Below are 16,145 nucleotides of genomic sequence, written 5' to 3' on the forward strand. Positions count from 1 at the left end.
GTTATATTGGGATCCCATTAGGTCAGAGGCTAACTAGAAGACTTTCTACACAGGTGCAAAAGTCACCTACTCACAGGGAGTCATTGATAATGGCTGATAATGAATCCTTCTGCACCTTGCACTCTTCCTCCAGCTTTAGAAATTTTCCCCCCCGTTCCTTTTTTCCTTTTCCCACTGGCAGGCCTCTGAAGGCTTCCAAGCCAGCTGGATCTGAGTCTGATCTGGGCAGAGTCTAATCAATTTCTTTACTAGGTAATTAGTGAAAAATACAGACTAGACAAAAGTACTGTAAGGTGTATATAAAACTGGCTGGATCATTTTGTTCAAAAAGTAGCCATCAATGGCTCAATGTCTAGCTGGGAGGAGGTGTCAAGTGGGGCTCCCCAGGGGTCTGTCCTGGGTCCACTATTGCTTATGATCATAGAATCATAGAAGTCAGGTCAGAAGGGACCTTGTAGATCTTCAAGTCCAACCCCCTGCCAGGGCGGGAGAAAAACTGGGTTCAAATGACTCCAGCCAGGTAGGCATCTAGCCTCCTCTTAAAGACCCCCAGGGTAGGAGCCAGCACCACTTCCCTTGGCTGTTGGTTCCAGATCCTAGCCGCCCTAGCTGTTAAGTAGCTCTTATGGATGTCTAATCTAAACCTACTCTCCAACAACTTGTGGCCGTTATTCCTTGTTGTGCCAGGGGGCACAAGGGGAAACCAGGTCTCTCCCAAACCCTTCTGGTCCCCACAGTGAGTTTATAGACAGTCACCAGGTCCCCCCTCAGCCTTCTCTTGTGAAAGCTGAACAGGTTCAGGTCCCACAGTTTCTCACTGTAGGGCCTGCCCTGTTGTCCCCGGATCATGCAGGTAGCCCTCCTCTGGACCCTCTCAATGTTGTCCACATCCCTCCTGAAATGGGGCGCACAGAACTGGACACAGTACCCCAGCTGTGGCCTGACCAGCGTCACAGAGGGGGAGGATCACCTCCTTGGACCTGCTCAAGACACACCTGTGGATGCACGAGAAAATCCGGTTAGCCCTGCCAACCGTGACCTCGCATTGTCGGCCCATGTTCATTTTGGAGTCAATAATGACTCCAAGATCCCTTTCTGCCTCTGTGCTCTCAAGAAGGAAGTTTCCCAGCTTATAAGTGTGCCACTGGTTACTACTGCCCAAGTGCAGCACCCTGCACTTGTCAGTATTGAAACGCATCCTGTTTTTGTTAGCTCACTCCTGCAACCTATCTAGGTCTTGCTGCAGTCTTTCCCTCCCTACTAGCATGCTCACCTCACCCCAAGTTTTGGTATCATCAGAGAATTTAAACAGGTTGCTTTTCACCCCATCATCCAAATCGCTGATAAAGAGATTGAACAGTGCGGGCCCAACAACTGAGCCCTGGGGGACTCCACTGCCCACTTCTCCCCAGGTCGAATATGATTATGATCTCCCTTCATGATTTGGAGGATGGCATTGAGTGTCCACAGAGCAAATTTGACACCAAGCTGGGTGAAGCTGCAGACACTCTGGAGGTTAGGGCTTGAATCCTCCTGTATAAATTATATAAGCAGGAGGCTAGGATACTGTATAAACTGAAGAAATGGTCAGAAACAAGTGTACTTAGGAAGAAATGCCTGCATGCACAAATACAGACTGGGGAATGAGTGGCTAACCTGCAGTACTGGAGAGAAGGACCTAGAGATTACAGTAGACTGTAAGTTGAATATGAGCCAACTGTGTACTCTTGTTGCAAAAATAGGAAGCAGTATATACTGGGTTGTATTAATGGGAGTGTCTTTTGTAAATTGAGAGAATTTGCAATATTTGCCCTTGGTCCAATTTTGGGCCCCAAACTTCAAGAAGGATGTGAACAAACTGGAAAAAATCCAGTGGAAGGGAAATAAAATGATTAGAGGCCTGGGAAACTTAATTTACAAGGAAAAGCTGAAAGAACTAGAATGAGTCTGGAGAAAAGAATATAGATGGGAGATTTGCTAGCAGTCTTTAAGTACCTGAAGAGCAAGTATAGAGAGGAGGGAGCCTTTTCTCTGTGACTGTAGGGGACAAGACTAGGAGCAGTGGCCTTAAGCTGTAGCAGTGGAAATTTAGTTGGAGATTACGAAGAACTTTCTCACTAGAAGAGCAGTAAAGCATTGGAATAGGTTGCCTAGGGAGTTTGTGATATCTCCATCTTTGGACATTTTTAAGAGCAGGTTAGACAGACACTTGACTGGGATGGTTTAGTAAGGGATGATCCTACCAGGAGGATGCACTAGATGACTATCCAAGGTCCCTTCCAACACAATGATCCTAATTACTGTTCCTAATTACTGTTTTGGGGATCTTAGGACACAGTCTCAGGTTCAGACCTCCTAATGGCCTACCTTGAAATATGGGGCACATCTGCCTGGCCACCCTGGCCCCGAAAATTAGTGACTGACACCTCCTAAGCCCCCAGTGCCTTTTAGCTCCATCTAGGATGTGTGCACCATGGGCTTCTAGTTTAACTCGTCTACGAACAACATAGTAGGTAAGCAAGAACACACAAAGAGCAAAGGACTTTCCTAACCCTAGTGACTTCACTCCTTAAACATTTGAGAGTCACAGATATATAAAAGCCACAATACTAATACACATTCTCCTTTCATCTGTGATTCAGTGGTTTCAGGCTGTCCTCTTGCTCCCAAGTCCTTCTCAAATATAGCAATTATTACCCCCTCTAAACAGAAAAGTTAGACCTCATGTTTTACCTCCATGCTCTCCACTGGGAAGCTCCAGACTTCTACCCCCTGCTATGGTCTTTCCACTTGTGTACAGTTTTGTCATGAAAGCAGGACAGTAGTTGAGAATCAAAGTCAACAATTCTAGCTGGCTCACAGTCACAGTCCATCAACAACAGGGGCAGCTGTCAAAAACCAGTCTCTGGGCATGTGCCAGCTTGTGTTGGACGCATGCTACAAAAACAGTATCTAGAATCTGGCAAAGACACACCCTCTCCATTGCACATACATTATAGATCCACCAAGAAGTTCTTCATTTGGATGCCTGGGTGTTTCCCTGTTTGAGGAGAGATTTTTTTTAAAGCCCCCAGACTGTGCTGAAAACAGACCCACACCATGTACCCTAACAAACTTTAGTAATGTCAGGATAAATGCCTTTATAAGCAAATGAGCTGAGCCCCTCTAGTTAAGAGATGCCTTTGAGGGGGTTACCAGGCTCATTAGTTCCCATTCATTGGGATGATGTCAAGGTTTAAATATCTATAGTGGTTTTCAGCTAGGGGGCTGTGAGAACTTTCCAGGGGTATGGCAATATCAGCACCCCTGCCACTACCACTACAGGGTGAAACTGCCCCACACTCATCTGTTTTCAGAAGGCACATTGAAGCTGAAATGAGAAGTGGCTGAGGAGAAAGCCACCCCTGCCTGCATCACATTATGCAGGCAGGCACACTGCTTCTGCTATAGCTCTTTCCAGTTCAGCTCCTGAAAATGGAAGTACACAGGGTAGTTCTACCTGGTGGCCAGCAGCATCTGTCTTCAGACTGCTGCCACGGCAGGGTGAAAATGCCCTGTGGGCATGCAAGGGTGGATCGAGAAGGGTTACAGCAAGAGCATGTGTTCCTGCCACTGCTGCTTCCCAACCTGCCTCTGCAGGAGACATGCAGCTTCATCTGGCTGTGGCAGTGGGGTGAATATAAGTATACTAAGTAAAAATATAATGACCAAAGCAACTAATAACTAGCAATTTTAATAATAAAATTTTGCTTATATAATACCTGCAATATATTTAGTTTTTAAAACAGGGTGCTGCTGAATTTTGAAATGTTTTGGAGATGTGCCTTAGGTCTAAAAAGGTTGAGAAACACTGGTTTATGATGTTACTGGCTTGACAACTCTAACACACTGAACCAATATCCAGGCTTAGGTATCTAAGAGTCATGTGCTCAGCAGCAATTTGAGGATGGCTTTGACAGAAGTCCTTCTCAGGGATGCAGATTCAGCACTAGAAGTGGTCAGAAAAGTGGTGCATTTCACGGGGTTTCGAAAGGACTCATTTTCTGTCACTCATGTTTTAACTAATTTCTTATAAATCATTTTCAAACACAATTTAAATTTTAAAAGTGACCGTTACATTTGCCACAAAAAAATGTTTTAAAAGTGTTTGCTTACTGAACAACCAGATGCAGCAGAAGGGGGAAAAACAAACAAAAATATAATTTTCCAGAAGAGAAAACAATTCATCCAAGAGTTAAAAGGTGCTACAGAAAATATTATGTAAAACTTAAAATTAAGAAGATGCTGATATTTTGAATGAAACTTTCTTTAGAAAAAATGCTGATTTTTGAGGGGAAAAACATTTTGTGCACAAATTTCAAGCATTTCTATTTCTTGCCTCTTTCTGGCTGGAAATGCATCTAGGAATGGGCTTCTGCAAAGGCTCAGCATTCCTCTCTTGCACAGCCCTACTTGTCACCAAGTCAGCAAGGCTTCAGGGTCCAAAGCAGCACATCCATGTCTAAGTGCTGCCTCATTCAGCTTCCTGAAGAGCTTCAGAGCCACCTCGGAGATCCGGCCATAGGGTATAATGGGGAAACAATAAAATATCTATAACTTTGTTTTTTGTCCAATTTGGATAAATTTTAAGGGGTGGTAGACTATGCAGAGAGGATGAAGCCTGCCAAGTTTCAAGAAGATCAATGCGGGGGTTTGGGGGAACAACACCCCAAATTCTTGAAAGCAAAACTCATGTCACATCTAGACATTACAACATAGCGGGGTGAAAACTGCAGGCCTGGTAGCTCTTACTGAGGCCACAAAGACTGCCAAGCTCCAAGAAGATCGGTGCAGGGGTTCGGGGCAACTGTACCCCAACTTCTTGAAAGCAAAACTCCTGTCACATCTATGTGTTACAACACGGGGGGGGGTCAAAACTGCAGGGCTGGTAGCTCTTACTGAGGCCACAAAGCCTACCAAGTTTCAAGCAGATCGGTGCAGGGGGTTGCTGGGAACTGCACCTCAAGCTACAGACAAGCAAAACTGGTGCCATGGGTGCTGTGGGACTGACTGTGTCTGTCCTGGGGCGGGGAGGGGAGACACTGCTGCAGGCCTGGCTGCTAACCTGCTGTGTTCCCAGTTACCAATTGATCAATCATGATTCACTCAGGGACCAGCTCAATACACAGGACCTAGCTACTACATAACGACTTAACCAGCAACAATTAGCACCTACAAAACCAGGCTAAGGAGAGGAAAGACTCAATACAGTCAACTGCCCCAAGACAGACACAATCTTGGCATGAGTTTTGTCTGTCAGCAGCCAGGGCTGGAGGGCCCCAGAACTCCCCTAGACCGCTCTCCTCTACAGCTGGCAGGCGTCACAGCAAGGGCCATCCCTGCAGCTGTCACCCCACTGCACCTGAACAGTGTCACCCATGGCACAAGTTTTGCTTCTCTGCAGCTTGAGGTGCAGTTCCCCCCAAACCCCTGCACCGATCTTCTTGAAACTTGGCAGGTTTTGTGGCCTCCGTAAGAGCTACCACCCCTGCAGTTTTCACCCCCCACCCACCCCATGTTGTAACACACAGACGTGACAGCTTTGCTTTCAAGAATTTGGGCTACAGTTCCCCCCAGACCCCTACACCAATCTTCTTGAAACTTTGCAGGTTTCATGCTCTCAGTAGAGGCTACCATCTTGGCAAGTGTCATCTAAATTGGACAGAAAACAACACAGTTATAGATATTTCATTGATTCTCCATCATACCCTATGGCCAGATCTCCAAGGCGGCTCCGAAGCTTCAGAGCCGGTTGGGCCGGATTGAGGCAGAAACCCGGTCCGGCACTCTGGATCAGATCACAGCCATCTGAAACAGCTGGATCCGAAGCCGCCGGATCGGATCGCTGCCAACTCGCTCAGGCCTAGTGACAGGTGCAAGTCACTGTGAGATCACTAATTCTTCAATTGTCGCTTGCTGATGCGATATCAAGGTTTGCAACATAGGCTCAGTTTGTCTCTAGTTTTCTGAGCTAGTATTAAGGAAGTGAGATCAGAAAAGCACTTGTTAGTGTCTGTGAATACCCCAGATATCTCAAAGGTCTATGTCTCACTGGAATGAGGTCAACCCAATTTGTTTTGTGGTATCAGGGTCAGCTTGTTTGGCTGATGTCAGGACAAAGAGCCATTGGGAGCTAGTTTGTAGGTCAGATGTGAAGAGACTGTTCTCTGGTAAAGTGACTGGCTCTTCAGCTTTAGGTTGTTGAGCCAACATTAAAGCAGAGACTTCTGTGAAAGTTACTTGCTGAAGAAGTAGCATCATTTTGGCGCGAATATCCAAGTGCATGCCTCTGAGTTCTCTCTCTCTGGCTCACTTCAAGGATGCCAAAGCACAGGTCTCTAGGTAATAAACAACCTCAGTCATTTCAGCATGCTAGACAGATGTCATGGCAAAACTCAGCTGTTCCTGCTTGTTGGTCTAAAGCCATGTCACAAGCCTCTATGAAGTCACTAGCTCAGCCCCATTAGTTATAATAGATTACAATATAGAAGAGGTGAGCTCAGTGACTGAGATTATGTAGGTATCAATGTCATATTAAAGGTTAATATCATCTCATCGTGTATGGTGAGTCATGGCATGGGGAAACAAAGTAAACACATGAAGAAGTCCGTGTCCCAAAGCACATGTATAGCCAGCCGTATAGAATGTGTGTGTGCGTGCTCACATATGCTTACACATGCAGTACATTAGGCAGAGTAAATTTAGTTCTTCTAGCCATCCCCTTACCATGAAGTGCTAGGAGGGGAAAAGAAAATGACAGTCCTACTGTCTATGGGAAGAGGACACCAGTAGCAGAGTCTCTCTCACCTCCCACAAGGAATGGAGAGCTGGATGAAGCAGAATCTGTCCTTTTCACTTTCTACTTTCACTGATGGGACTCCCACTTTAGGCCAGTGGGAGCGAACCTTTTTATCAGACATGCCATAAATCAGCCTCACATCCTCCCCGAGCACTGCTCCATTTTTTGCCCTGCCAAATCTGCTTTTCTGTCTTCAGCTCCCTGCCTCGTGCTCTCTGCCTGATCTACTGCTCTGCCTTCTGCTTCCTGCCCAATCTGCCACTGTGTTACCAGTCCCCTCCCAGATCTGCCACATGCCACAGAGGCTGCCCATGTTACTTTTGGTACTCATGTCACATTAGCCACCCCTGTTTAGGCAATTATTTTCCCATGCAGCATGGATGCTGTTGCACCTACTGGTGGGAAACCCATGAACTCCTCAGCCATGTATCATCCCCTTCTGCTGCTCCCCTTCTGATTCTCCTTCCTGCTAAATTCTCATATTACCATCTAGTAAAAAGACAAGGGAAATGGAAACTGAGAGAACTCAGCTCTCCAGAGGATGGCTGAGAGAAGGGGAATCTCTCACATTTTAAGCAGGGATGGAGGGGGACCCGGGGACTGTGCAACTTCATATGACCCCATACTTGAAATGCTGGCAGATTGGCATGACTTTATAGGATAAAGAGAAGATTCTCATGATGCTTATTAGATTCCATTTGCCAGAACAAGGGGGCCCCACTGAGGATGACCTCCTAACCCAGGTGTGTCCTATGCAGTTGTTTCTAAGCATGTGTGAGAGTGAGAAAGCAGGGCTCACCCACCCCATCTCCACTGTTATAGGCATCCAACTTAAAAATGAAAAACCAGTCTAACAAGAGAAAATATCCATAGCCAACTGAGCCCAGAAATGCAGTACCGTGTTTAACTCATCCATCATCCTGCCCCAAAGTAGAACCAACTATATCTAAACCATTCCTGACAATTCTGCCTGGAAGGACAGAGCTTCACGTCAGGGTTCATATTCACTCAATAAGTGCCCCTTCTCTTTGGTTTAGGTCTTATCCATGCACTTGAGTACATGCTTATCTTTAAGTAGTTGAGCAGACCCATTGATTCCATTGGGATTACACAATTGCTGAACTGAGGCTCAGACTTCCTTAAGGGGTTGGTTGAATTGTAGCCTGTATGTCCTGGTCAGTTAAAGATCAAACTATAAAATTTGATGGCTAAAAGCCTCATTTTCATTTTGGATCACTGAAGTTCTTTTTGATTTACAGTTAAGAAAGGGACCCTAACTCATGCCAGAGAAAAGAATATTAGACCTTAGATTTCACTTTTGAGAGAAACTGTGCACTATGTACTGTACAAGTGGTGTATATATGTATTGTTCATATAATTACTTATGTGCAGCTACTCCTCGCTTAACATTGTAGTTATGTTCTTGAAAAATGCGATGCTAACTGGATCCAATTACGTCACAGTAGTTACCTACTAGCAGGCAGTGGCCAAACAACGTTATAACTGAACATTGTGCGACTTTAAATGAGTATGTTCTCTAAGAGATCAGAGATGTAATGGCAAAACATTAACCAAGATGACATTAAGTGAGGAGTACCTGTACCATGGACATAGTATAATATGACTTTTAAATAGCTTTACTTTTTACTAGCATTTTTGGGTGCCCCTTCATATACCCACGCAGGCAGCACATCATTAGCTAAATGATGAAGAGTTCACTGGTCTTCACATGCTTTTTTCTTTGGTCCCAGATACAGTACTTGCAATCTGGTACATGTTTAAACTATTATTAGGAGCATGGGCTACCAAATCAGATCACTAACAGCAGCAGAAAAGGAGACTTTAAACAGTGACAAACATGCCATTAATTATGCCACATGCCATCCACTTGTAAGTCTCCACCTTGAACTTTAATCCAAGCAAATATGATTTAATTGTCAGTCAGGGTATGTATGTACGTGGGTTGTGAAGGTGATGGTGGGGCAATGGTGGGTGCCCCCTCTCATTTTCATAACTAAGTTGTTTTTTTCCATAGGCTTACCAGCAATCTGTATGCCAATAAGCCATTTACAAGGCTTATTAATTGCAGTTGCTGCCCATTCTTAGAATGTATATTGTTTGAATCTCAGTATGGGTAAAAGATTTGCATTTGTGCTTTCAAGGTATTTTTGAGAACAAGATAAATGAAGCTCAACAGCAACATTCCCCCTTTAGTATCTAAACAAATCTGAAAGATGACAGAAAAAAGCAATCTTTGAATTAACATAGCAGTCATGTAAGCAACTATTACATCCATCCAAATGATTCTAGTCAACAATAAAATATCAAAACAATTTATGCAGACTATAAAGTTAACAGTTGAAAGCAACAGAGCAGATAAGATTTCCAGTCAGTGGAAGTAAAACGATATAAACTCACTGACTGCAATTAAAAGGGGTGGTCACATACGCATACATAATATTGACTTTGTGAAATACATTTTACAGTAACAGAAACACACCTTTGTGTATATTAATTCACACTTAACTGCATGGCCAACCTTAAATGTCAGCATAGCAGAGCAGACATGCCAGGAATCACTGCTAGCAGATATACCAAGATTGACCTAAGGCTTACTGAAGTCAATAGAAGTCTTTCTTCTGTTACCATCCTAGGGATTGGGTTGGGTCCTCTTCAGCACTTGACATGTGCCAGCCATTTTATACACGGACTCATCTGTCTGACCAGTCCAACATCTTGACCCATATTTCTCTCATCTCCCCACAGCTGTCTAATTATCAATGGCAACACAACAGAGCTTTTCATCTTTTTCTTAAATAGATTTCTCTCTTACCATAAACACCATCAAAGTCTTCCAGTCCCACTGGATTTAGTCTTCACTTTAACCCTACACTCATGCATCTCCATGTCAGAATCTTGCTGCATTTTCCTACGTGATGCCTCAAAGATCTGGCCCTTTTTATTCACCAAACCTACCATTGCCTTTTATATTCACCAAACCTACCATGATTAACCTCCTTTAAACAACCTGTTTTTGACTTTGCCTCCAACCAGCCAGTCCCACACCAAGTCCATCCAAGATGCTGACTGACGCTGGGACATTACACTGAAAGTATGAATCCCCTCCTTCACGTCTTTCTTCTGATTTCCTATTCTGCTCCATATCAAGCCCAAGTACCTCATCTTCATCTCAGAGATGTTTTGCCCTTTGTAGGCTCCATGCTCCTACTAGTTCCATTCCCTTATCGTGATGTTGACCTCTTCGGTTCACCAGGGATACCTCCTTCATTATGCATCAGCCCATTTCTTGCTCCAGGTACCCTTGTGTCAGTCCTCACAGATGGCAAAAACATCTGTCAAAAATGCATAAAGCTGAGTATGTTCCAGCTTTATGCAGGGGGCAGAGGTGAGAGAGGGATTGGCTGCTGAGCATGGAGGTTGGGGGGAGCAGAAGGTAGGAGTCTTACCTGCTCTAGAGACTCAAAGTCCCTGGCTGCTGCTGTGGCAGAGTGGCCTGCCCTCTGTGGCTGCTGCTGCTTCTACAGCAGCCGTTGTTGCCAAAGACAGACTGCACAAGGGGGGCACAATTCTGGAGTCCTCACTAAGTTGGCACCTGGGGCAAGTGCCCTGCTCATCCACCCCTTGTTACACTATTGTCACAAAATTTCTGTAAGTGAACAGATTTTATTTTCTAAGCCTATGCATTAGCTCATCTGAGGTCCATTGATCAAAGTTACTCAAACTAAGGTTACCAAGAGGAGCTGTATGAATCAGGGATCCCTCAGCAACCCTGGCACCCTAAATAAATGATCTACTCACAATCCCATTCCAACTAGCCTAGTCCTTTTACATATCCACTAAATGCCAGTAAGCTACAAGCAGTGGGGTCACCTGGAGGCAAAGAGCTCTGTATTCTTGCTTCAATTTAGATAGCAAAATAAATGGCTGCAAAGAATCCAGCAGCTGTCCCCTTTCTCTGGGCTGTTACCCCACCCCCATTACAACAACAAATAAAATTCCAGAGTTCCCCCTCCCACTGAGCCCTAAAAAAGGGAGAATGATTGCAACCCACCCAGATCCATCTCATTTCTTTCCCGCAGAGCTGAGAAAAGTAGGGTGTAAGCTGGCTTCTCTAAGAGACACTGAAATAAAGTGTGGGGTCTTCAAGGCTACCTAGCCATAATTTCTTTTGCAATAAGGACTCTGTCAGAGCAGCTGGAAGAAAGGCCAAGAGGGACTGGGGGGTCCCAAGTTATTTGCCTAAGATGTCAATGCTGCTACTGGAGCAAGCTTGCACCTGGTTTACATAATAGCTTGTGCCTGATTTACACAATCTGCCTTGGTGCCCCTTTTCCATGCTATGATGGCTGATGAATCCTAAAAGATCCCATGCCCATGCCTGGCCCTAAACAAGCCCCATCTGGTAGCTTTAGTCTCCCCGCCCCCATGCAAGCTTCACACTAGGCCTCCTTGCATCTTCCAACATAGACTGCAGTAGGAGATGGTTTAATGTGAGCGGGATATACCAGCACTACCCCTCCGGGAAACTCCCAATTTTCCACCCCTTCTCGCACTGCAGACAGGGGAGAGAACCTGGACTATTTGTTTGGAATCGCTAATTGTCTCCCTCGGCTGTTGTCATTTTACCATATAGCCTGATTCTGCTTGATGTCAACCAAGAGTAACTCCCCTTGACATCCACTGAACCGCTGCAAGGGCAGAAAAAACCTCTCAGCCTCGGCAGAGGAATACATTGACACAGAACTATTTGGACACCAGGCAAGCCTGCTTGCTTATATTGCCTCACAGTTCCCTCTGCAGGGACGTTGTGTTAGAGGCTTACAATAGCCTGGTAAAAGAGCAGACGCTCCATCTGTGAAGTGCTTACAAGAAAATCAGAGTGTGATTGAGATAGGAGAGCAAGCACTTTGATACATGGGAGGGGGGAGAGGAGGGAAATGATGTCACTTTTATGCAGAATGAATTTCTCCTTTTCATGTTCATTTCCCTGCATGCTCATCCAAACATCTCTCGTACTTCATAGTGCTCCTATCTGTGCCCAGAGCACAATGATACAAACACCAGGGTTCAGACACCCTCAGCAAGTGTGATTATACCCAACTGCAGCGCTTAAAAGGATCACTAGATGCCTAAACTAAAGGGGAAGACACATTTGTTTAGAACTGAGCTGGAAAAGCCTTCAAGTATAGTTATGCCAGGGGTTCTGCTACCTGATCAAAGCTGCTCTCAATCCAAGTATAGAAGCCACACAATGCAAGTGGAGACAGGTTGGCTGGACTCAGTTTCTTATGGGGAAGGTGTTTGTGTGTAAGGTATATAAGAGTTAAACTGATGGCACAGGTCTCTGAGTGCGGAGGAAGGACAACCTGGGAACACACCTGTAATGTCATGAAGCAGAACTGAGGTGGGGATAGGGTAACAGAGGGAACTTTAGACAGAGACAACCCTGCTACAAGAAGATTAGGTGACCCCTGGACACCCCTTCCAGACTTGTTTTGTCTAGGATTCTAACTTCTTCCTCAAGTCCCGATTTGGGAAGCAGAACAGGGAGGAAGCAGAGGCCTTTATAAAAAAGTATTTAAGAAATTACAGTCACTTTCATTATACAGAACCCCACAGTGAATATTCATTTAAGTATCCTCTTCCCTCTTTAAAAAGAAATGCATGCACACTTCAGTAGCTTCAGTGGTGGCAGATGACAACAAGGAGCAGTGGTCTTAAGTTGCAGCATGGGAGGTTTAAGTTGGATATTAGGAAAAAAAACTCTCTCACTAGGAGCATGGTGAAGTACTAAAGCAAGTTACCCAGAGAGATGGTGGAATCTCCATCCTCAGAGGTTTTCAAGGCCCGGCTTGACAAAGCCCTGGCTGGAATGATCTAGGTGCACACAATCTTTCTTTGAGCAGGGGGTTGGACTTGATGATCTCCTGAGGTCCCTTCCAACCCTCATTTTCTATGACTCTATGATTAGTAGCACGGAGACACTTCAATCAACAGCACTGAACCTGGTTTCCTTAGAAAGCAAGAAGTGAAATTTACTATATACACCAGCCTAGGTATTCAGAACATCCATCACTGACACCCAGGTGCTCATTATAACAGAGTAATGCATTCATTTTTTGCAGAATTACTATACTGGTTGAGCCATTACTATAGAATACAGCTGTATTTTTGCTAAGGGAGATAGGAAACCATACCATAAAATTCTGAGCTGGGGCACAGAGGAAAAGTGCTTGTATTTACACCTTCCTTTCTTCCTAAAATGAAGCAGTCAAGAATCCTCTTCTCTCTTACAAAAAAAAAAAATCCTGTTCCACAGCCAGAGATGTCAGTTTTTAGTAAGTTTGGAATCAGATTCAGAGCAAACCTGTATATGCAGAGTAGCTTTGGGCCTCAAGGAGCCTCATGCTATCACTGCAATGCGAGTGGGACTCACACCTGATGACTTGGCCCAGACAGTGCCCACCATCCATTTAAACCCTATGAAAGCTCTGGAGGATTTGTGTGCTGCTTGCAAAGGTCCTTAATGGATCATCTGCCCGGGAGTGAATTTCATCTTGCAAAACATCTATAGACCCCAAGTAAAATGTGGATTAATTTAGGCCAGGGAGATGATTTAGGCCCTGATCCAACATAGCATTTAAACACATACTTAATTCCTAGGGAATCAGCAGGATTATTTGTGGGTTGAAAAACAACATCAGCATGTGCATATGTGTTTGCTGGACTGGGGCCTTAGCTGCTAGAGTTCCAACGTGATGTGATATGCATGCAAGTGGCAAAACTTGTTACAAAAGCGAACTCTGCTGTGAAATTCCATTCTTTCACTATGGTGGAGAGAGCAGGAGGCCAAAAGTTATTGGCATCAGCAAAACATACCACAGAACAGGCAGTCACCTAGCCAGGACAAGATGTCTGAATACTGTTTCTTGCTGCAGACTGTGGGGAATGTACATAGATCTAGCCTAACCACTCAAGAGATAATAAGTGACTTACGGAATCTGAGAGCAAACAAGTACCTGCTGAAGCATATGGAATGTCCTGCCACGGGGTGCACCTTTGACACTCAGGTTCCTGTATTTTAGCACGTGAGCTTCTACTATCTGAACAAAAAGACCAAGCTCTCCTGGCCAAACCTACAACAGAACAGTCAGATTCTGTTTGTAGTTCAAGCACCGCTAGATAGGGAAAAACACTCTCCACTCAGTGGGTGCGAATTATTCCTGGCTCAGTAACAGCACGTGAAGCCTGGTTTGCTATTAGCCTGACCACTTGTACCTGTGGGTTTCTCCCCCAGCACTTAGCCACATTCATCATGGATAAGAGTGAGTCCATCATAACAGTGGATGACGCCGTCCGGAAACTGATGTTGCTTAGTTCTAAAGAGAAGATCTGGACCCAGGAGATGCTGCTGCAGGTGAACAACAAGTCCATCCGGCTGCTGGACTGTGAGTCACAGGTATGTCAAAGGCTACTGGAAAGGTACATGTGGGGCAAACCACTGTGCTCAACAAAGGAAAGCACTGAATACCATGGGTTGCATGATTTAGAAATGTTCTTCCTCAAGAAAGAGTTCTGCACTGGACTGAATGGGTGCCCAAAAGAAAAATCAACAGCCAGCCAAGGAGAGAGGGTGGCTGTTTCTATCCCCTGGAATGTAGTGGGTCCAAACTCATCTGGCCCCATCGGCTGCATTAGGGTTGCTGGGCTGTGTTGCAGGTTGAATTGGGACCATGCACAAGAGCCAATACACAAGACAGGCCAGCCAAGCACTGCATACAGCACATGCCCCTTGCCAGCCCACTGTGCCATGTGCCAAGCAAACCACAGGGCACAGCTGGTTCATGCTGCATGTGATGGGCGTGATTAAACTGGCCACACACTCTGCACAGGGCACAGGGGGGTGCTTTGCCAGACTGGCCCTCTGCAATGGCTCTGGCATTCCTGGAAGGCTTGGGGCTCAATCCAAACCAACCCTGAGGTTAATGCACAAAGTCAGTGTGGCGTTGGTGCCATATACTCCCCAGACTGACCCCCAGTACTGTGGCATCAGGTCCAATGCACATACCAGGCTGGTTCTATATGCTGGCTCTATCAGACTGGCCCAGACTGGACCTTGTATCATATGCCAGGCTGGCTCTATCAGACTGACCCAGACTGGACTGTATGGCTCCAAGGGCTAGATCTCGCCTGTACATGTTTGACACCCCTGCCCTAGAACAACAGGATTTGCATGTGGGTTCAGTGTGTGGCTACCGATCAAGTGAGAGAAACTCTCAGATTCTATGAGTAAGACTCCAGGTCCACAACAGAACAGCCCTTTGTGGAAATAACAGGTCAATGTGATTCATAGTTCTGTGAAATGGTCTAAGAGGAAGCTATTTGTGCCTGGTTTGGACACACCCACATAGTAAGAAAGTCCCTGCCCCAAAGTGTATGCAATGTAAATGGACAAGCCTGAAAGAGTAGCAGGAAAGTATCATAATCTCCATTTTAATCACAGAGAACTAAGGTTCAGAAATATTTGCCCTAGGTAACACAGGCAGTCTGCAACAGAGCCAAGTGCAAACAGAGGGTGTCCTGAATCTCCATTTAGTGCCTTAACCACAAAGCATCCTTCCTCTTGGTACTCTCAAACCAGCTGCATCTGCATGTGTTAAGCAAAAGCTTAGGGCTGCCAGTTGACTTCTGCAGGAAGAACATAACACCAAGAGGATATCTGGAGAGGCAGTACCAGGACATTGTGCTGCTAGCCTAGCAGCAACCCCTACCTGGGGACCCCACCTCTATCCCTCAGAGAAGAACATGGGTTCATCTAAGTTTGTGATTAGCACCCTAATCCCACTTCACAATGCTGGCCCATCCTCTCCTCCAACCACGGGACACAGAACAACAGGGACAAACCACTGCCAGGAAATGTGTCTCATGTGAGTTCACTTCCGCCTTCAGCAATGAATACCAGGGAAATGCAAGGCATAGCCGCAGAATTCCTATTTCTATAACCCATTCCCCCTTACTTTCCAGGAGGAGCTAGAGGACTTCCCTCTCCCAACTGTCCAGCACTGCCAGACAGTGCTGAATCAGATGCGGTATTCCTCCATCCTTCTGCTGGTGTGTCAGGACTCTGAGCAGCACAAGCCTGACATTCACTTCTTCAACTGCGATGAGGTTGAGGTGAGCAGAGACAGTGGGAAGTATCACAGCTTCTTGGGGCCAGATCTTTCAAAACCTTCCTCACCGGCTTGAGGCACTTGAGAGAAAAGCCAAACCAGAATTCCATGCATAA

General features: G+C 45.5%; 1 protein-coding gene across 1 annotated transcript in view; it reads left to right on the top strand.

The window, feature by feature from the left end:
- Positions 1 to 16,145, top strand: part of EPS8L2 (EPS8 signaling adaptor L2) — a 118,611-nt gene that overhangs the window by 60,287 nt on the left and 42,179 nt on the right. Inside the window, exons 5-6 of the mRNA XM_090032401.1 lie at positions 14,157 to 14,318; positions 15,884 to 16,033. Of these exons, the coding sequence (XP_089888527.1) occupies positions 14,157 to 14,318; positions 15,884 to 16,033 (312 nt within the window). The remainder of the gene's footprint in view (positions 1 to 14,156; positions 14,319 to 15,883; positions 16,034 to 16,145) is intronic.

Source organism: Crocodylus siamensis, chromosome 2 (genome assembly GCF_052110815.1).
Source record: "Crocodylus siamensis isolate JL-2025a chromosome 2, ASM5211081v1, whole genome shotgun sequence".
Taxonomy (NCBI): Eukaryota; Metazoa; Chordata; order Crocodylia; family Crocodylidae; genus Crocodylus; species Crocodylus siamensis.